General features: G+C 36.0%; 1 protein-coding gene across 1 annotated transcript; it reads right to left on the reverse strand.

The window, feature by feature from the left end:
- Nucleotides 1-717: 717 nt before the first annotated feature.
- Abcd1 (ATP binding cassette subfamily D) lies at nt 718-19,929 on the reverse strand. The gene is made up of 11 exons (XM_022070562.2): nt 18,836-19,929; nt 14,688-14,926; nt 8,089-8,261; nt 7,604-7,778; nt 7,016-7,131; nt 6,116-6,290; nt 5,143-5,386; nt 4,467-4,697; nt 3,546-3,671; nt 3,276-3,426; nt 718-2,614 (listed from the first exon to the last, which is right to left on the reverse strand). The coding sequence occupies exons 1-11, from the start codon at nt 19,447-19,449 to the stop codon at nt 2,555-2,557; spliced, it is 2,304 nt and encodes a 767-aa protein (XP_021926254.1). The 5' UTR covers nt 19,450-19,929; the 3' UTR covers nt 718-2,554.
- Nucleotides 19,930-23,046: the final 3,117 nt, after the last annotated feature.

A 23,046-nucleotide genomic window follows, 5' to 3' on the forward strand; every position in this document is an offset into this window, starting at 1 on the left:
ATAGGCCTGCTATTGGGATTCTCTGATGCTATTGATAGGCCTAATTTATCGTACGAAATTAATGTTACCAAACTACGAATTCTGCAGTACCAATATGTGTTTATCTTGATACAGTTTCCCACTTCCTTTTAATCTTGCTCTCACAAATATTGTTGGGTCACCTTGTATTCATTTTATAGTCCTATTGCAGATTTACAACTATAAGTAAAAATTCTTGGAATAATTTCCACTTGATAACTTATTAAACATTAACATATTTTTGAAAGGAATGATTGAAGAATGCAGAGGAATTACAAAACAGGATTTTAGAGGTGTCTACTGGAACACCGGGGCAATATGTCATCTCCTCCTAGCAAGTCTTTAACATTTTTACAGATGTAACCCATTTCAAATTTTTTACGGTTGCAAATTAGACAAAATGTACAGTGAATGTCAGAATTGGCTTCAAAACACCCAGACTTTGCAGTGTGTGGGGAAGAAATAGCCCAATGAAACATAAATTTAGTCTGACCTGAATTTGATGATCCCTTGTATCAGATCTTGGCGCCATCCGCCTCAAAACATCGTTGGCTGATAATGCAGTGCCAGGGTCCAATTACTCATATACAAATCAGAAAGTTCTTTTACCAAAAGCTCAAAATTACAACACAGTGAAAATGTAGCTCTACAATTAATACATTCAGCAATTTGAGAAAAATAAACATTTTTTGTATCACATTTTATAATAAGCACTTTTCTTTATTAAAGCAAGGACTTCCAGTTTTATTAAATATAATAGGTAATAACAGAGAGTTTATAAATGTTTCATCAAAGATTCCTGAAAGAAAACTAATGGTATAAGTCACTTGATAACATTACGCAAGTCTTCCTCTATCCTGTTAAATGACGTAGTTGTACACTTTTTATTTAAACAGCAAAAAATTATGACTGAAATAAAAGTACAAAAATTCATTAAAATATTTTATATCTTACAATTTAAAATCACGATTACATTAACACTAAATTCATAACTTTTCAATAAGACTGCTCAACAGAAATAGGATAATTTACTTTACAGCTGATCACTTGTGTTGTAATACAGACAAAATTCATACATAATGTATTTACATAATACCATATGTATATTTACATGAGAAACACATTAAAGAGAGCTGCAGTCCTCTAAATAAATTCATAATTTCAATTTTGGTTCCTTACATATTAACTTCTACGTGAAAATAAATGGTAACACTACTTCTTTTAATCCCAAATGTAAGTAGCAAAAACAATTTGTTCCCATGTGACACTGAAACAGTAGAATATCAGGTTTACAAAGCAGTGAGTCCGAAGTCGTCTGTCTTCTGGGTTGTAGCGCCGTGTAGTCTTGTAGTTTACTGACATTTCAGAGGTCCTTGCTGCCTGCATCACCTTGGCGATCACCAAGATGGAGGCACAGCAAGGACCTATGAAACGTCAGTAAACTACAAGACTACACAGCGCTACAACCCAGAAGACAGCCATATGCAAAGTCGGATAATGTAATTTAAATGAAAGAAATCAAGTTGTATTCAAACACGATCCTGAAGAAATATTCGATATGAAAACGGAAGAGCCGACTACCACCACAGGATACAGTTTCATCGTAACATAGAATGTTCCCAGTTTTCTTTAATTGTTTTTTATATCCTCGCTCAGCATTATTTTTCCTAATATCACATTTCGTGCTACATTTCTATTTCATTATGTGCTGTGTGAAGAGCCAGCTTCATATCCAACACAACTCCCATTTTCTTAGGAAAAAAAAGCAAAATATTAATATTTAAAAACTGAATCAAAAAGCATATACTTAAAGCTAAGTCACCATTCTGTGCCATGCTTGCATTTTTCTTGCCTTATTAAATAATACGTTTAAATACAAAAATGTCCTCTTTTTTTTTGTTTAATTCAAAGACATTTCAGATTGGCGGTCACACAGCCTTTTTTTTTATAATTTTATAAAGAACACTAAGTACCACTAACATTTCTGAAAGAAAATTAAACATCAAAATGCTTTGCATTACGATATAACAAAACAAAATAAACTGTAGCACAACAACAAATCATAATTATTAATAAAACCACTGGTCACATGTTATTGTGTATAATTATGAACGAAAAGCTTCTGAAATATACCCTGCAGTATGTAATATTTAACAGAAAATGTTAATGTTACCAAGAAATACTCCCATGAGCATGAAATTTAAAACATGTTTTCTAGCATACTTTTGCAAGTCTATTTTATTAAGAGACATTATTATATTAAAATAGTAGTTAAACGTACTTTGAACTTCAAAAGTGTGCCTTGCACTATTCGCGTGTTTATATGAGGATAGTACTGTACAGACCATAAGGAAATTCTACTCAGTTTTAAAATTATGAAAAAGGACATACATACATAAAACTGTAATCGATTAAATGTTTTTTTCCTTCTTGAATAATGTTTATATAATTCTTAGTAATCATAAGGGACAATAGGAGAAACAGGTTTGCTGGTCTTGTTGAATGAACTACTCGTATGAAAATGGTGGATCAGGGTTCAGTCTGTAGATTCTGCAGGAACAGAAGCCATGTCCTCACCCAACACCTTGCACAGCTCCTGAAATCAGTATTTAAAGTGAACAATATTAATTGTGTATAAAATATGAAATAAGCGCCTACTGCGATTTTTAAGTTTCCACAGCAGTGAAGACGACGGATATCTTCATCTGGGTTTTGACGTCACGTAGACTTGGTATATGCCAAGATGATGAAGTCTACGTGATGCCCAAACTCAAAAGAAAATGGTCGTCAAAGTACCTAGTCTCCAGATTTCTACTTATTATCTGCGATTTTGAGTTCTCATCTGAGTTGTGACACCATGTGGTATTGAAGGTAGTTACCAATGTTTGGGAAATATACCATCTCTATTTTTAACTTAAGTACCCACTTATTCTTAGCACGCTTCTGAGTAGTTGCTTTACATTTGTACAGATGACAGAATAAATCAATACCAAGAACAAATTATGAATTTCACAAGTTCGTGTTTGGATATTGATGCACAGCTGGTTGTGGGAAAAGTATAAAAATTCCGTGTAGCCATTGTCTTATTACGTGATGAATAATTTAAACAGACTTTTTGTCTTGCATATACATTTTTCAAGTGATGATTGCTACTTTCTCTGACATGCTCATAAACGAGCTCACTGCAAAAAAAAAAATAGTGCTGTCATCATCAAAAAACTGAAAAACCTTCGCCTACTTCGTATTACATCACTGACCTTAAGCCTCTCCTGAGCATCTGGAACACCGGCAAGTTGAGCTTCTAATTTCTGTTTCTCCTCTTTTAGGGAGAGACGAGCCGTTGAGTCCAGTGACTCTAGCTTCCACCCACCTTCCCCGTTAAATTGCAGGAGGTGTGTGTGAAACTTCCTGTGTATACAAAATTTATATAATGATCGTGATAATTTTTAACATAATTCCTCAGTACATATGAAGGCAGTTTTCAGTTGTAACAAAAACTTCACAGTTCCCACATGACGGATACTCACCAGAGGGACGGCCTGTGTGTAATGGTGAGGAGTGTGATGCCTGCTACTTTTGCTTCCTGATAGATGTTACTCTCTACGTCAATGCTGACGGCACTGGTGCATTCATCCAATAGCGCAAACTTTGGCCTGAAAGAAAGAAAGAAAAAAGTTATTAACATTGCAGGCATCTGTAAAAATTGTTACATACATTTCTCTCACAAGTTTATGCAAAACTGCTTGCGCAAGGAGAGTAGCTCGGCACAATCGTTAACGCTGCTGTCGCCGGCCACTGTTGGCATTTTCCATTTCCAAGACAAATGGGTTTATGAATCTATTTACTTCCTGTCAGATATAACACATCAAATGTATACCAACAACCTTTAACACTGATGCCAGTTTTTATTAATAACAGATACACTTCAGCCTTAAAGGGTCATCATCACACACTACATTAGTTCAACAAGTAAATCGAAATGCACTATTATTTTAACTGTGTTTGTCATATTGATCAGTAAAGTTGCATAATATAAGTTAAAATGCCATGGCAGAAACTATAAGGATAATTAAGAACACTATCTGCTGAATTATAAAACATTTTTCAATATTTTAAAACATACTTTAGTTCAGCGTAGATATATTTGGTGTTATGTCCATCAATTGGCGAACTATCACAATATTTGTGCTCTATTTAAATACAAACTGCGCTAGCTAATGGCATCGAAGGACATTTCCTCCCTGTATAGTGTACATAACACAATGTAGCAAAGTACAATGTAATGAAATATATCTCTTCAGGAATACATTCAGTGATTACTATTTTGCTACATCAGACATCATTATGCCACGTAGGGATCGCAGTTTTGTGCTCATCTGGCGTACACTCTCCAGCTTTTTCACTGATTAACGAAAAAGATGCTCATCTTCCATTAAAAACAAACAAACCTGTGATAAAACAGCCTAGCCATTGCCATACGCTGCTTTTCACCGCCAGACAGAACATCCTTCCAGTCCGTGGCTACGTGCCAGCCGCCCTCGCGTTCTACTATATGATCCAGGTGTACAAGTCTCAAGCAGTGTTCCAGATTCCCCAGAGTAATGCCTTTCCTCCTCATGTCGGCCTCGGTGTCTGGGTATATAACTTGATCTGCTAGTGATCCCAGTGACATATATGGTCTGGAAAAGACGTATATATTCTATAGAATGCGAATCTATTTGACAATTATAACGATGACTTAACATATATTTACAGGAATATCATCATGAAAGCAAAAATAATGCAATTAGTGCTATGTAAATCACGTATTCTTAGTGAACAGATTTGTTTTTTACAGAAATATGAAGCAGTGAGTAAAGTACTTTTCATGTTGACTACCTGCACTACCACATGTTGAAGCATTTAATTATTTCCTCACACGAATATCTAATTACCAACTAAAATGAGAGTGCAACATGTAATTCATATTTTTAACATCTCCTTAAATTTTTTGGGTGCGGACATTACGTTCATGTCGACAAAATTCGTGTAGATACAATTCTCTTTGAGATCAATATGGTGGTTCGATATATGTCACTGAACGCACTAAAAATGAGTTTATGTGTAGTATCTTTTTGAACTAACCTCTGAGGAATGTAAAACATGTCGGAACTGGCCGGCTTCCTCAGCTCTCCGCTGTAAACCGGCCAGAGTCCGCTTAATATCCTGAACAATGACGACTTTCCACAGCCATTGGGACCAGTAATGAGTAGATGCATGCCAGGGGTGACTGTGAAAGTGAGGTTAGGACAAACCACATCACAGTTGGGTGTCACAATTGGCACATTCTCCAGTACTATGGTTCCATCCCTTGTCTCACACAGGACACCTTAACAAAGGCAAATAAATAATTTCCTTTCAGAGAGTTATATAGTAGGTAATGATACGGTGATTAAATGAAAGCAGTATTAGTGTAGTGATATGTAGGACACATGCGTTAAAAAAATGCATATGTAAATAATATTGGGAAACTAGTGGGGAAATGCCCATTGAAACTGAACAGGAGAATATCTTTCATATCTTTTATCCCCTAACCATTTCATCCTTCCTTTATTCCCTTCATATCTTCGTCTCCTTCCTGCCTTTCTGCTTTGTTCCTTCGCATTATTCAAAATCCAAAAATTAACATAACCTAGTTTCTCAGAAAATAGCAATGAAGCTACCCAAAGGCAGGATAATGGCTATTTTGATTTCAATTCATCTTTTTTTTTGTATGAATTGTTTGGCCTCTGCTCAAAAAATTATTTTATTGTTTGCCTGTACCTCATAACAGAGTCATTACTGCTAATTTCAAACTATTATTCCGTATTCTGTATGTAAAAATTCTCAAAACCTTTTGTATGCTACAAAATGTAGCTAACTCAGCTGCAAAACATTATTTCAATGAAAACATCTTTTTCCATTATTTTTTTATGTTGGTCGGACAGTTTCGATATATTATTTATTGTTGTATTCAATATTCATACCTACGTAAGAACATGTACAGTGTGTGTGTGGTTTATTTAACTATGTAGCACCGAATATATATACGAATTATCATGACACTTGTCGGCATTACCTTTCGCAACGGGCTGTCCGTTCTTGAATTCCATTCTGAAGCCACTGTTCCTGCCTGAATGCTTAGATTCTGAAGTTGTTACAACAGTACGCTGGTACTTTCCATGGCTTGCATCTTCAAAAACATCTAACATGTCTCCTACCCGGGAAGTATAACCCGCGAGTTCAACTACTTCCTAGAAAACATAAGCACCTTAGTCACACCCCAAAATATTCTTTGCAAAGGGAAGTCATAATAGTTCCGCAATGAATTCTTTAAAATGACACTATCATTAGTTCAAGCTGCATAGTATCAAATATTTGGATGTTTAACAAATACAAAATTGTAATAATTATAAATATTTGAAGATGAAAGTCAATGAGCATGGAAAACATAACTGATAAATTCAGATCAGAATAAATTTGGGATAATAGGCAATTTTGATGTTGAATGGTATATTATAGAATAAAAGGGTTGCAAGAAAATATAAACTAAAAACATTTACAAGACATAAAAAATTATTATATTATGTGGTTTCAGAAGTAAGATACTTTAAAAACAAAACAAAAATTACTGACTATGGAAATGGATTTTTGGAGACAATCAGCAAGAGTATCAAGAAATAAAATCTTAAACCGTATTATTACCGAAAAATTGGCAAACAACAGAAGGCTCAAACAGGTACTAGCAGGAAGGAGGAAGACCAAGAGTTAGATGGTCGAAAGGAACCCAGGATGCATTGGCAGAAAGAGGAGTAGGACGAGGAGAGTGGATGAATAAGGAAGAATGACAAATGGAAACTGGAAGACATTTGTGACATTAAATAAGCCAGTGCCATATCTGGCAAAATATGGAAGCGACAAGGTGATATATATCTGAGTGGTGTAGTACGATTTACTTTAGAAAAAAAAATATCAATACCTTGTACGAAGACATGAGTCTTTCAACAGCATCAGCTCCCGAGATCAAGAGATTTCTAGCTGTCGTGAAGTACTGCGTCCTCTCGCTCACTCCACCATCCGCAGAGCAGTCTTGTTCTAAAACGAGCATATTAGAATTTTTATTAAAATGATAATGTATCAGATACTAATATACCGTCAGTGTTTAACATAGTGGTACTCTCCATCCCTAGTATGGAAAGGGTAACAAACTTGAGAAGATGAACGTCATAAGATTTATAATTCTTTAAATGACTTTCTACACTCACTGGATGAAAGAGATTTAGCAAATACTGAGATTCCCCATACTATTAAAAATACCAAGAAAATACTGAATGTTACTGCAGTTCGTTCAGCAGGTCCGAGACTTCCTTGACCAGGAAGCTGAAAAGAGAGGTATTTTTCCTCCTACCAGTCACAAGAAAACAGAAGGAAAACCAATTTCTAACGCATTGTGGTTTAAATAGCTTTGATAATGCAGTGTTCAATAGAACAGTTACACTCTGGTTGCTTATTCTGTCATGGACATTTCCTGAAATTATTTGTACCAAGATTTAAAATGTCTGTTCACCTTCGCGGCGAGAACTGGTGAGGATCGGAAGTGACACCATAATCATTCCCGTACTGCTCCAAACATACTTCATGAGGAACTGTTCCAGCATCACATACCATAGTCGCTGGGAGAAGATTGTGTTCATCTGGTCCACAAGGGAACCGTACGCCCTTTCCAGCTGACTCAGCTCAACCTGTAATTCAATGCGATATCATATTCACTGAACTAATGTAACATAATCCTGAGTGATTTCAATTATTATTCATATATTATATTCTTTTCATCAAGTGTATGTGTGGTGCATACGTATTTCTGACAAAATACTCATCTCCTGAAAATACCAAATGAAATGAGTACCTCACCAATTTATAAGTTCAGCAATTCATGTAACAGTGACGACAGTTCACATACACAAGAAATTGGTCATTTCAACTACAGATGACATCCATTTATAATGACTGCTAGTGATCATGCAGTCTTAGCATTGTAGTAATAATAAATACCTTTTGGCCACCATAGAACGCAATCTCCTCAGCATTTGTAATAATCCGGGCGTGGATGTGCCGCAGGTAACCTTTTCTGTTTGCCTCCTCGGCCACTAGGCTGCCAAATTTTGGTGACACTGCTTTCAGTATCTGTCCAGTCAGTGATATCACCACTATTGCCAAAGTAGGTCCTGAAAGTAGAATAATCAGAACAGCGTAACAATTACGGTGTTTTAGAGCAGGCTTGCTCGAAATCTGACTATCCAAGGCCTTCCTCAGTCCACACACGCAATGAAATTTTGCATTCCTTCTGCACCATGATTCATTACTCAGCACATGCTCACTCGACAGCTGAAATTTTAAATTCTATTATTTAAATATATTATTTTTTTTACCAGCAACCATGTGAACCATGTGGCATGTGAATAATTTTTTTCAACAATGGGAAGATATTTTTGGTGAACTATAACCGCACTTTATCATATCAGTAATATAAAGATATGAAAGAAATTGTTACAAAACATGAGGGCTCAGCACATATGCAGTGAGTAATACTGGTATGGAAACTTTAATTACATCCTCCTTTCCGTGCTTGTCAATTAAAAGTGGTATTGTGATGGTATTCTAACCTTTGGTCCTACATTTATGACGTTCACCAGTGCCTTGTATTAATATCTAGTCAAAGTGTCTTAAAAAAAAAAGTCTGTGACTTGTACCTACATTATGAACTATAGGGTTGTTACCAATTTACAACCTTAAAATGTATTTTCATTCATTTAAATATAGAAACCTGCTATCTCTTATTTTATCTTCTACATGTACACTTTCTAAGAAGTTTCACAACAACATTTCCTTATCAATTCTTGTTACCATCCTTGACTGTCCACACACATTATTTGGTGAGCCAGTACCTAATTTTCCATTCCTCATTTCATTCAATCGTTGACAGCGACAAAGAAAATCATTGCACGGAGAGACAATCGCATTTGTACATGCCATCTGATAAACCAACACCTACTTTTTTTAATCTAAAACAAATTCTGTCAAAGATATTTAAAAGTGTGTTACATACGAATCTGTACAAGAGAAATACTACCACATAATTAGGATTGAGAAATCTCCAGCATGCTGGAATTTAAACATTCCACAAATATGAGAGAAGATAACAAAAACCGGCACTTGGCTGAAAGTATACGGATGTGGAAAGGAAGATAAATTTGCACAGGATAGTGTACAGAGGGTATCAGCACACATAGAACTGTAAATAATGAATGAACAGAAAGCTACTGTTCACAATGGTTAGATCAGCCACTATGGAACAGGTGCCTTTTCATACTCCAGTTCCATATTACTCTGAGGATAAAAGACAGTACAATCTACCGACAAACTATAAGTTAAATACTATTTTCCCTACATAATTCAGTAACAGGAGACTCAACAGAGTACACTCTTAATATCACAGCTTTGAGGAAAAACAAATGTGACTACAGAACATTCCTTTGTAATCTAGTCCAGTGGTATTCAACCTTTTTTTGTTCGCGTACCCCCAGATATAATTTCTCTTCAACTTTGTACCCCCAAAGTTGTTGGTGTATAATTCAAGTTATACACAGTATATAATCTACATCTAAAATAAATTAAATAAATTATGTTACTGATTATTCAGTGTTTATCATAAAATAATATATTTTTTTAAATTTCACGTACCCCCTAAGATGTCTTCGCGTACCCCCAGATATAATTTCGCTTCAACTTTGTACCCCCAAAGTTGTTGGTGTATAATTCAAGTTATACATAGTATATAATCTACATCTAAAATAAATTAAATAAATTACTGATTATTCAGTGTTTATCATAAAATAATATATTTTTTTAAATTTCACGTACCCCTTAAGATGTCTTCTCGTACCCCCAGATATAATTTCTCTTCAACTATGTACCCCCAAAGTTGTTGGTGTATAATTCAAGTTATACACAGTATATAATCTACATCTAAAATAAATTAAATAAATTACGTTACTGATTATTCAGTGTTTATCATAAAATAATATATTTTTTTAAATTTCACGTACCCTCTAAGATGTCTTCGCGTACCCCAGGTTGAATACTACTGATCTAATAGACTGTAAATATAAATGCTTTCTACTGTATAATGTACCCACCCAATATTCATCTTAACGTAACAACATATAAATAGCTAGGAAAAAAAGACAAAAGGAAATGAAAGTCATCACTTGGCTGATTACCAATTATCCCTTTTAAAACTCTTCTAGACTCATACTTCAAAAACTTACCATTCAAGTTTCAACACATCATCTTAGTCTACTTTATTTACTGTTAATGCAGTGAAGTACACTGCAATGTACGATGCGAAACCTGACCTCTCATGTTAAGTGTAAAACATATTAAGAGTGTAGAAAGAGGGAGCTTAGGGAAATGTTTGTACATAAGCAGGATGATGTGACAGGAGAACAGAAAAAACAGCATAATGAGGAGCTTCATAATTTTTTCACCAAATATTATTATGGTGATGAGATGGATGGGGTAGCAAGATGAGGGAGATAAAAAATGCTTACAAAATTTTGGTTAGAAAGCCTGAAGAGAAAAGATCATTTGTAAGACCTAGGCACAGGTGGGAGGGTAATATTTTCTGGGATGTAGATTAGAGTCATCTGAACCTGTTGGCAGGCTTTTTGAACAAGGTAATGGACATTTGGGTTTAAAAAAATATGGAATTTCTTTTGAACAAACCATTAGCTTTTCACGAAAGTCTGTGTTCCATGGAGTGAGTTAGTACTTCCCTGGTAACTGTGAAAGTATTCTAGTTACATGGCTTTCATCACGACCATAACCACACAGCACAAACGCCAAACTTTACTCTCTGAGTAATCCCTACGTGAATTACCAGACTGTCATACTGTATAATGCGTGTGTAACTGAGAAAGTTGAACAAATGTGAGAACGACATTCGCTAATATATGTACGCATTATAACGTTAACATTTTCATAAATATTCAAGTGCATTCAAAACATCACACAATTTACTTTCAATTATGTATACATAAATATTTAAACGAATTTAAAATATTCACACCATTAAAACACAAATTACCTACATACAATTACTTCACTGTCTCGTATACTGTTTAATAGACTCAGCAAGTTGGGCTGAAGTAGTAATATTTGTGACTTGCACTCAGGAGGTGCCCACTTCAAATCTCGGATAAAAACCGCAGACTATCCTGAGTTTCTTTTTTGTAGTTTACCTCAGTTCCTCTAAGTGAATGCCAGGCAATGAATGTTTCCTCTCCTATCCTTTTAAAGTTGTCAAATGAGATATTAACATATAATTTAGCACTGTAGCTGTTACAGCATAAGTAACCTCATGTTTAGCCAATTCATAATGTTTACAGATCACTCAGAATGAGAAGCTGGCGACATTTCTCATCATAGGCATCACAGTACTCATATATTACATCCAAGAAATGTCTCCGTTACATAATGTATGCAAAACAGGTCATACAAACTTAACAATAAATCCTGAATGCCTTTAGTTACTTTCAGGACATTTCACCAAAGCAGCGTTATGCTATTTTGGACCTTACCCTCGTTAAACGAATTACATATTTTTGGGAGAAAAAATCCCATTTTCTTTTACAGAATAATTTTTGGGAAAATTAAACAGACTGCAATAAAATGGATACGGATATGAGAGTACAATGGGGACACAAAAAAAAATTAGGAAACCTCAGACCACACGGCGCTACAACCCAGAAGACAGCCATCTTTGTAATCATAAGACAGCATTCATAAAATATTCCTGGTAAGGCAAGTCACAGATTAAAAGGAGACTTGCTCGAATGGCATAAAGGATCAAATTACATCAGTACACAATTCGGTTACAATTTACACCAAAGTACATGAAAACCACTAAGAATACAAAATTGCGTAACTCCCAGAATGCAGCTACACCGCCTACTCCCAGACATTAACATTGCTTCTGTCAGGTACTGCTGCTGGCTACTTATTGTGTATTCATCTCATTCATCAGGACCATCATGAACTTCCACTGCATTTATAATAACTCCGTACACACCGTCTCAAAAGCCGTGTGTCACACACCATTACTAAACTAACAACTTGTGGTTATTCTTTTCATTTTAAGAGTCTCACCCCACCAATTTTGTTACACGTATACCTATAAAAGTAAAGTAAAGCTGTCCCACTATACGCCATGTAGGCGCTTGGGGGGAGAGACCGTACAGCTCTTACTCATTCTTGACCTCGGCACTAGATGGGGGTGAGTGGTCAGCTCACGCCCCGGCAGCACTTTACTCCCGGGAAAGGATCCCGGTACACATTGGATAGGAGGCCGGGTGCGCCCCAGAGCTGGTCTGGACGGAGAGTCTAGAGGGAAAAATCCTCTGCGCCAGTCGGGGATCGAACCCCGGTCGTCCAGCCCGTAGCTCATCGTTAATACCTATATGTTAATTTATTTTAATCTTAACACTGAGGAAATTTTTTTTCTGTGTTTATATTTGGTATGCACAGTTTTCTTCCATTTTACCTTAACTGTAGACTATTACCTACATGTCAAAAAGCAATTATTGGCCACAAACATAACCATTTCCAATGGGTATACTTCATAGAGTTCAAAGCAATGTCAATATGATAACGGAGGACTCGGCAGTACAAAACTGACAGAAACTGATGAACTATAAGTTAGGTTTTATTACCTATTCTCATGTTCCATCTCTGTCCTATGAAGAAAGTTGAAAGTGCCAAAGAATTTGGATGTCTCTAAACCCAGACTCCGAATACCGACTAGGTGTTCCTGAACACTCGCAAAGCATGATCTAAATATGGAATCCCATGGATCATTTATCATGTCATATAAGAGGCAGACAGAACACTAAATATAAAAAAATAAGAGGCTCAGAATGTGAGGCATTTTTCTATTCAGGAAACAAACTTGAAATACATGCGACACACATACTCAAATAATTACGACTTCTTTAACGTGTATCCTGAAGGTGTTCATCACACTCTACACGCAAATAATTTTCAAAGTCTACAACTTATGAAATCTGTTTATTTACAGATCCAATGCGCACTCGTCCACAACTTAATTTGTTTATTTAAGGATTCTGTTTCCAATCAGTCAGCTGGTTATGCACTGGAAACACAAACTGCTACATCAAGTTAAACTAAGAGGTCATGTGGCACTGAACTGGACGCATAATTATACGCAGCATAATATTGGACCCCACTTAATGGTACCTGCACCTTGTCGTGGTGGTGGGGCTTGAGTACCTCAGTGTCCCCAAGAGCTACTGGTAGGGCCTCCCTAGCCAGACTGGTCGAGGGGGAGAGGTCAGACTAAGACAGGAAGATGTTTCAAAACCAAAATCAGAGCCTCGGACAGACGGACCAAACAGAGGACCGAATGGAAGAGGAGAATTGAGGAGGCCATGGACCGAATACAGACCGGAGAGCCATAGAAGATGAAGATAATATTGGTATAAACAGAAAAATGGCCAAGGCATATTTGAAAATAAGACTAGTCATTGAGCTGAAAGAATGAAAAATCTACATTAAATATCAACTCTCTTACTTTCGAGAGAACTGCTGATTTTAGAAAATGGAATTTAAAGATGATAAGAAATATTAAGAAATGAATCTTACCTTATTTCAAGGACCTTTCTCATCACCAATAACATATCAGAATAACAAACACAAAGCCTCTTCAATAGACATACTATTCTCAGACTAATCTTTAATTTATAACTCAATGCCACCTGTTTCTCAAGAAGGAACTCCAAATTTAAGGGCAACCTGTACTAGTGATTGCCAAGTATTACTGCCTCCATTGACGTAAAACTGTTGCGACTACTGCGGTGAATGAGTTCTAGAATACTGAAGGCCATTCACCACTGGATTTCTGCCACTAAGCCGATACACAACTGTTTCCCAAACTGAAGAGTTATAAATGTGAATCAAACGGAATTCTACTGGATAACCGGCTATTCTGTTAATTAATTACCTAATTAACTCCAATTAGAAAAGTCCTTCTTGAGAAGCTAACACTATGATCACCTAGTCATGTCTTTGGATACCAGATAAGAAGACAAAAGATTCTGAACTCAATGTACGAAACGTTCCCCAGAGTTAGTCTGCTCCTAATTTCCTCATGAATTAGATTTTTGATTTGTTACCATTTACCCATGAACCAGGGTAGCTCAGTCAGGTTACGGACTGAATAACCGGGGCTCAATCCCCGGTAGGGGCAGAGGATTTTTTCTCTAGTCTCTGTATCCAGACTGGTGCTGGGGGGCCCACCCAGCCTCCCATCCAATGGGTACCAGAGTCCTTTCCCAGGGGTAAAGCACAGCGAGGGTATGACACTGACCACTCACCTCTATCTAGTGTTAAGGTTAAAAGTGCGTAGGAGCTATAACTCTATCCCCAAGTGCCTACATAGCATATAGTGGGCCATCTTTACTTTTTTACTTTACTTACCATTTGCCCAAATATAGTCTATTAGCTGCCTTTATATAACGATCTTGTTTCGTAATTAATTTATAAACGGATATCATAAAGGACACTCATTTGCTTACCAGGTATGATGGCTGCACCCATCTTCTTGTTGGTCCTCGCCAGCGCAATGGCTATCAGAAGACAGTCAAAGAGGGGTTTGGTGATATGAGAGTACAGATGTGCTACAGATGATGTAAATGCGGTTATGTCATCAGTCAGACGGTGGTCTGCATTCTCGATGCGTCCATCAAGATTTGCCACCCTATAGTATGTTTGATTTTTAAAATACAAGCTGTATGCATGGCTCACCAGTCGTGATCTGAAACACAAAAATAAGACACTTTGACCTTAAAATACAATGAAAATGTCTAGGCAGCGAAGTCCTATAAAGTCCACAGTCCAAATTGATGTCCTTTCATGTGGTTTACCTATCAAAATGTTGTGTAATTTGTTGACTTTCCAAGTCTGTTTTATTTTATTCGAGAGTTATTTAACAATGCTGTCAGTAGCTCGGATTGTAGTGTCAAATTATAGGATAATTAATTAATAATGAACTGAAAAGGATATGGAAGAAAGTGCCTCGTGGCCTAATTTAGGTATTATCCTCACATATGACTGGAAGACTTAGGATAACCAGTCTAAAAGGTGAGATCTGACCCTAATACCTCCCAAATATGAAGCAGGCATGCTAATTATTACACCATTATGTTCAGCCCAAATATGCTACAACACGCAACATCAGTCAAGATTTTAATAACCAAAACAATACTATGTGAGAAATTTCTTATGCATTTCTCTTCATTCCTAGTTTAGTTCATTTTTCTTATGTTCACAATCTGTCCTCAGAATTTTGTTTTCCTTGTGAAACAAACAAAATTTGACCCTATGGTATTATGCAATGAGGTTCAAGTTCAGTTTTTATGGAGAAATATAGGATAAATAAGTTCTGAACGGAATGTTAGGAAGAATCTCCAGTGTTTATTCTGGTCATAATTTAATGATAAGCTCTACTATTCTTTATTAATATCCTTAAATACCTGGGATTTTGCAATTTTTTTTTACAAACTATTTGGAAGCTTATTTTTAACTTTTTCTTGACTCCAGTTATGAGAAATTTTGTATTTATAAAAGTTTCAACGTTTATTTACAGCAGTAAAAATGTCAACTAACTTTATTGTAGAAGAAAACACCTGACTTTTTTTCACAAAATAGAGCGTAGTGCAAAAGTCAGTGAATGAAAATCCCACCAAATGTGTCGATATTAAAAAGGGAGGATGCACTTTCAGTTTCACTTTTCATGCTCAGACTCTTTGCCGTCTTGCCCATTCCATTTTCCTTTCTCCTTCTTCAGTGACACAGCTGAAGCTTGCAGTTATTTTGCGTCAACTGTGAACATTTGTAAGTCTTGTTCGAATAATGTTTAAAACGAATGTTTCTTTGTAATACAACTGTTCGGCGAGCCATTTGAAAGTTTTGCGTAGTCCAGGTATACACGTACAATGAATGCTGTGTGTCGCTGTTACTATCACTGGCTATATCATGGTACCGGTCCATTCAAACATTTTCTCAATCTCTGTACTAAAATTAGGGGGCATGTATCAACAGTGAACTTTGTGGTACCATTCTAACATCAATTCAATGATTTCAGTGCAGTTCATATATATTTATTTATTTAATAAAGTACCGGAAGTAATTCTGGTGTCCGTGTCTGTGGAAACTTGAAGAAAAAAAAACTCGCACGTAGGCATTCTAGCTGTATGGCATACTTTGTTATGAAATTCTATTTGAAAATCTAAAAATCTGGTTACTGGGCACCTCATTATCATACCAATTCCCAGCAAACCAGTAATACCAACTTCCTGCCGCGCTAATCTATGAATTGGGAATATACTTCTACTAGTGGCCGGAAATGCTGCATTGAATAATACGCAAATCGTCATCATGTAAACGCTGCAAAGGTTCTTCACAGGACTTCTTTTTACAAGAAAAGGTAAGCTTGGGGCACAATTTTGTTTCTTGTGTAACTTCCAATTTAATAAAGAACTTTCTTAGATAATTGTCACGAAACTTAGTGTAAACACTGTTATATGGGGTTACTCCCACAAAATTTTAATTACTTATAAATAATACCAACATGGCTACGTAACTTACAAAACAGAGTAACATAAATACCATTTAATGCAGGTATGGAGGACCATTAAATTTGATGTAGTAATAAAAAAGACTTTTAAAATTGTTTTTCCTAGAATGCAAAATGATATGGAAACTGCACAAAATTACATTTATTTCTCTGTTAGTGACAGGGCAGGTTTTTTTTAGAAAATACATTCAAGATTATGTTTTTTGCAGAATGCAAAATAATGTGGAAAATGCATAAAATTATATTTATTTCCCTGTTGGTGGTGAACAAGGTTTATGTTATGGCAAATCTTACCAGAACTCTTTAAAACAGAAATAAGTATACAATCAAAATGTATCTTGTAACTTCTACACGTGTAATTCTTCAATTCGTTACAATGCCAATTTAAAGGTTTCTTTGAAAAATGTGACCTTACCTTCACCAACTCCCACACTTCACATCTTTCAAGTTCTAGCACACTGACATTTAATGTTTTATTTCTTGAAAAAAATATCCTCCCAGGAATTGTCCAAAACTGGTTTAAAACGAAGCATCTCTTCTGCGTTAAACTAAGCAATAGCTCCACACACTAACACAGCAAGTGAGCTGTATCAGGCATCTACACCTTTGTCAGTGATTATAGGAAATGCCTCAAATTTCGAAGCTCGGACTTTGACACAAATACAATATCCATTCCTACATGTGTACTATTATTATTATTATTCAGTGTTCTGTCTTACGACAGGTCCATTGCTCTGCCCAAAAAGAGCTCTCCAGTTTTCCCTATTCTCAGCTTCTCGTTTTAATTCCTGGAACTTCATCTTCTTTCCTTGTTTCAGATCGTCACATGTGTGTACACAGACACATATTTATTTTACCTTTAAACCTCAATTTTTTACTTCTCTGTTTGGTGTAAAAGCTCTTCAAAAAATATACTGACGATAAAACATGCCATGGAACAGTTTAAATCATAGCAGCAGTTTACTTTTCCGCATGGCTGCCCCCTAACAGTGAGAGTGTAACCATCTTCAGGTCTTGCGTGTTGGTAACTATCTACAAGTACACATGGTATCACAACCCAGGAAATGACGTTAACCACTGGTTATCAGGATACATTAAGCTTGTTGCTTCATTCTAGCATGAAGATCTAAGATTGTGTGAAGTTTCCAAACCATTCCCCTCTACAACGTACAGTCATCATAGAATAACTTTGACAATTCTTAAAGTCTGAATTGCCAAGATGAACCTAAGTCCAGCAGAAATCTCGTTATATTATTATTTTTATTGTTGTTAATATTACCATTATTCTCAGGATAATACATTACACTTAAGGAATGACATTAAAAAAACGTTACTCTGTTCTGTAACATACAGACGATCTATCAAGATAAGTGGACTTAACCAAAGCATGATTATTTTGCTTGATCAACAATTAAAAATTTAGGTTTCCAATAAACTTTGTGCATTAACAATGGTACAGTGATACTCCATGTAAATTCAGTGTGTGCTACTGTATTACATTGCAAAAATATCAGTGCCGATATAATTATTATATATTGGATTATTAAATTATATGTGGAGTTTCCAGGAAGCTACTGTGAGCTTCACGTTCACATACTTAACAAGTATCTTATCTCAGCTCACATTTTTACCATTATTGTAGCTGGCTAATCAAGTGTAGAACTTTGCACTTTATCATCATTTTGTCAGATACAGAAGTCCATGGACTTTGAGTAGGTTTATTTCTTCAACAGGCTTTCAGTGATGATCTAAGATCTTAAATACTGGTGACTTCATGCCAAATAAAGTAGGATTTGAGGTTCTCACAGTGGCTTCTGGGTTGTTGCGCTGTGTAGTCTGGTAGTTGTCCACCAATGTTTCAGAGGTCTTTCTTACCTCCATCATCAGGGCGACTACATGGCACAACAACCCAGAAGACAATCTTCATGCCAAAATAAGTTCAAATTTGTTTATCGTATTTAGGTTTCTTGAGAATTGCATTCCTCATACTTTTAAGATTGTAATTTATGAACTTAACCGAGAAGAAATGGGGGTAATCATAAATGAAAATGAAAGCAAGTTAAAGCAAACAACTTGGAGAAAGCTCACCTGAAAGCAAGGGCCAGCTTGTTTTCCAAGTACCGAATCATAGAGTTGATGAACGTTGCTGGAACTGCAACACCCAACCATTTCAGCAACATGATAGCAAAATTTTTCACATCTTTCCTCACAATATACTTCACAATTTGTCCTTCCATTGATGCCACATAAATTGACAGAAAAGTCCTTGTTGCCAGTGCAAGTGTGTGCATTGACAATAGAGCAATTTCTTTTGTCCATATACCAGGTACCATTAACTTTACTAACTTCTGAAGTTGTAATATAAATTCCTTGTTAACACCTGGAGACTTCTGTCGCTTGAGCACCACATTGTCATGTTTAACATCATTTATGACAGATTTTCCATTTTGTACCTTATTATTGTTTGTCGATGAGTCCACACAGTTTTCACCATCTGCTGTGCTACTGATAATTGAAGGATGACCATTCTGTTGTGAAACAGTACTTGTACCATTCTTGCATAATGACTGTATATATGGATATCCTAGTTTTAGGCCATATAGAAAAAATACCGCTGCCACTACACTCCTAGTAAAATGTTCTTTGGGAATATTATACTTAGCTACAGTATTATCAATGTATTTTGATATCACAGTCGGCATTTTGAAGGCGTAATTAAAATTCGTGTTATATTTGCAGAATAGGCCTAAAATAATGGAAGTTGACGAACGATAACCTCAAACCAATTAACGGATGTTTAAAGACTATCTAGAATTTGTTATTGAAACCAGTGGGAAATTCTCACGAAAACTACAGATGTGTAAAAGTTGTCATTGAGGCCTTCTACGTTTTGAGTATGTGTAGGTTTTAATGCTCAAGTTGCCATCTTCGTTCCTTTTATTCTCACTCTTCATGGATGATAAATCTCTTCGATTCCGTGCACAATACGCCAGCATATCATTCAGAACGCACAAAACTCTTAATTCATTTTCACAACACCAACTTCTTTTTCGAACTTTTCGTATATACAGCTGACTTTACAGAGTAATGTTTATACCGTTGTAATAAAAAAAAACCACTACTCAGCTATTGACAAAGCGACTCGCTGCATCGAAAGTCATCGTCGCACTGACGGAGTTCAAGTCGGCCGAGTACGCGTAGTTAAACGAGTGGAAGTAGGCGGTTCACACGAGCAACAGATAAAGAACAAGATATGTTATGGTACAGGATAAAATGTATTTACATTCCGCGGATCCTTCGTAGTATATAACCCAAGGTGTGCCGTATGTCACATATGACTACTAACACGAGATACAAATATAATACCAATACAAAAAATTAAAAAGTAAATTCTTCCATAGTAAGAATTTCACTTATATGGGAGAGAATATTTAACGTCTTAGGTAGAGGTGTTTAGAAGAGACTTTTTTAAGACCTGCCATTATTATAATGATTTTTCCTATGGATGTTAAAAACTCAATTGTTGTCTGTTGAATTTTCCCAGAATATAAGTCACGTGACATGATGGAACGGAAACACGTAACGTAAACTGATTTTAAACCATCAATAGATATTTTAATATGGGTTGCGTGACTTGTCTATTATTATTTATTTCTTTTGTATCATTCGGCTTTTGCACGAGGTGTGGAAAACCTAGTAGAACAATTTGTCCTCCGACGTGACCTGCCCGAAAGCAAACCAGTTGATCCTATAACGGCAGTTTAGTTGTACGTATTGACGGAAATGGATACTTTTTTTAAAAAAAAGAGAGAGACAGAGAGAGGAGAGAAAAGAAAAGAAAAGAAAGAAAGAAAACGAAAGCTGTAGAGTCCAGTGCATAAATATAGGGTAATATAAAGATGTGCAAAATAATTATAAAACTAAAAAGAAAAGATTTGTTTATCGAAAAGAGAATATCGATTAACACACTTCGATTTTCCGACTGTGGAAATGGAGTAATCTGTATAAGGTGAAAAGAGATCCTAATTGTTTTAGACAAATAAAAGGGTCAAGGAGTTTGTCTCGTCCGGAGGGCTTCTTAGCTCACGGTGGGCGGACAGTTGTGACAGATAACCTAAAAATTGCATTGTCACAACATTACGGTGATTACAAATCATTGTTTTGATGGCAGTGCAACAACACATTTGTAGAATGCGTTATCGAAGACCCGAGAGGGACATTAGTGAACCACGATAACAGGAAGTTCCACCGTTGACGACCAGTTAGAGGCCAACATTATTTCGCTGTAGACCTGTAAAAATTAATATTCACACCCCTCATTACCCCGTAGTTGCATGTGATCATAACACATCTGACCACTATGAAAATGACGATAAATGGTAATAGTGTCAGACGAAATCTACTATAAAAATTTGTGATTTCGTCGTCGTCAATAAATTACGTCATCAACAATGTCAACTATAAACAAACTCGGCATTGTTGTGGAACACAACAATGCCGAGTTTAGTGTCTTACTCAAGATTTTAAAACGCAACCAAGTGTTTTAACCCTCCATTCGGGGGGTTTAGTTAATTTCTTACACAAGATTTTAAAACGCAACCAACCCCCTAACCCCCCGAAGGGGTTGGTTGCTTTTTAAAAACTTGACCAGCCCCTCCGAGGAGCTCCGAAAGGAGCGTTCTGCCCTAGTTACCAAAAAACATCGCACAAGGAAAAGACTGGTCTCGAAGCCGGTTCTCTTTAGTCATTAATATGTCTGTTAGTGGTGTTTGTTGGTAAGGTAGAAAAATCTGACACGGGAATATTTCTTTCTTATTTTATTTGCATATTCATGTCACGAAAATATGAAGTCTGTTTGACCCGTATGTCACGGCCATAAGTGTTCAGTTGTTTTTTTGTTTGTATCTGCTTGAATCAGGTTTGTAAACAATTTTGTGAATTATATTTACACCGTAAAAATTAATCTATGCCTTCATTTTTAGATTATCTTAACATACGAAAACATGTGTCCTGTTTGGTTACGGATTTTTTTTTCAAAATTATTTAACTTTGACTGTACAAGAGGCATGTTCGTAAACAGTTCATAAAATCTAAAGTTTAAGAAAAATGGAATTGAAAATGATGTCACTGTTATCGCTTCAAACACAACTAACAGTTGATGACTTAAGTGACACATTTAAACATGTGTTGGTTCGTCACAGAACAAATAACATTCCGGTGAGTAATTACGGAAGTTTGCACGTTAAAGGTAGTATTTTGACTGTTGAACGACTACTCTCGCTATTAAAACAAATCTCTTACTCGTGCTTCGTGTTCGAGAAGTCCTGGGTTTAAATCTTTCGTCCAAATACCCATCTGTTTTAGCTGTGGATTTTCTTAATTTTCCTGGAAATTTCGGGATATTAAGTTAGGCCATGATCGGTACGTCTTTGAAATTCATTTTTCAATAACCTCGACTTTCGACGCTGTGAAATATGAGCTGTTAACAGCGTTGTAAAACAAGACATACCTAAAATAGAATTTACTATCATTGCAGTCACTTAGAATTTCAATTTGATGTTACATCAGGTTCTGATAAGGATTAATATTTAAAACATCGGGTTCGAATCTTGGCTGGAAAAGACTAAATAAAGAAGTAAACTTTAATTTTAATCAGATTTAGTTATAATTCCCCGGTCCTATTCCAATTCCTTCACGACTCACAGACCATCGCCTTCTGGCATATCACTCGATTCGTAACTACCGCTGCTGGTGTCAACTCCATTATCTTCAGTTATATATATATATATTAGTGATAAAGAGTGACTAGGCGTGACAAACTGTAACGGCGTGACGAATTGTGTCCATAAGTGTCAAAACGTCACAAAAATACTCAAAACGAAACCGAACAGCAAAGTCTACAAAACGAACCTAACCTAACCTAACCTAACCTATCCCTAACCTAACTTAACCTATCCTTAACCTAACCTAACCTATCCTTAACCTAACCTAACCTAACCTAACCTAACTTAACCTAACCTATCCCTAACCTAACCTATCCCTAACCTAACTTAACCTAACCTATCCCTAACCTAACTTAACCTAACCTAACCTATCCTTAACCTAACCTAACCTGTCCCTAACCTAACCTAACCTAACCTATCCCTAACCTAACCTAACCTAACCTATCCCTAACCTAACCTAACTTAACCTAATCCAACATTTCGAAACTTAATCTAACGTATTGCAAAGCAGCCAAAATTACTCGAGACTTGCGTAACATAACGTAAGCGTGCCGAAGCGTGATTTACTCATCACGC

This window comes from Zootermopsis nevadensis, unplaced genomic scaffold, assembly GCF_977971745.1.
Source record: "Zootermopsis nevadensis isolate Lab colony 2312 unplaced genomic scaffold, Znev_1.0 Znev_ptg000023l, whole genome shotgun sequence".
Lineage (NCBI taxonomy): Eukaryota > Metazoa > Arthropoda > Insecta > Blattodea > Termopsidae > Zootermopsis > Zootermopsis nevadensis.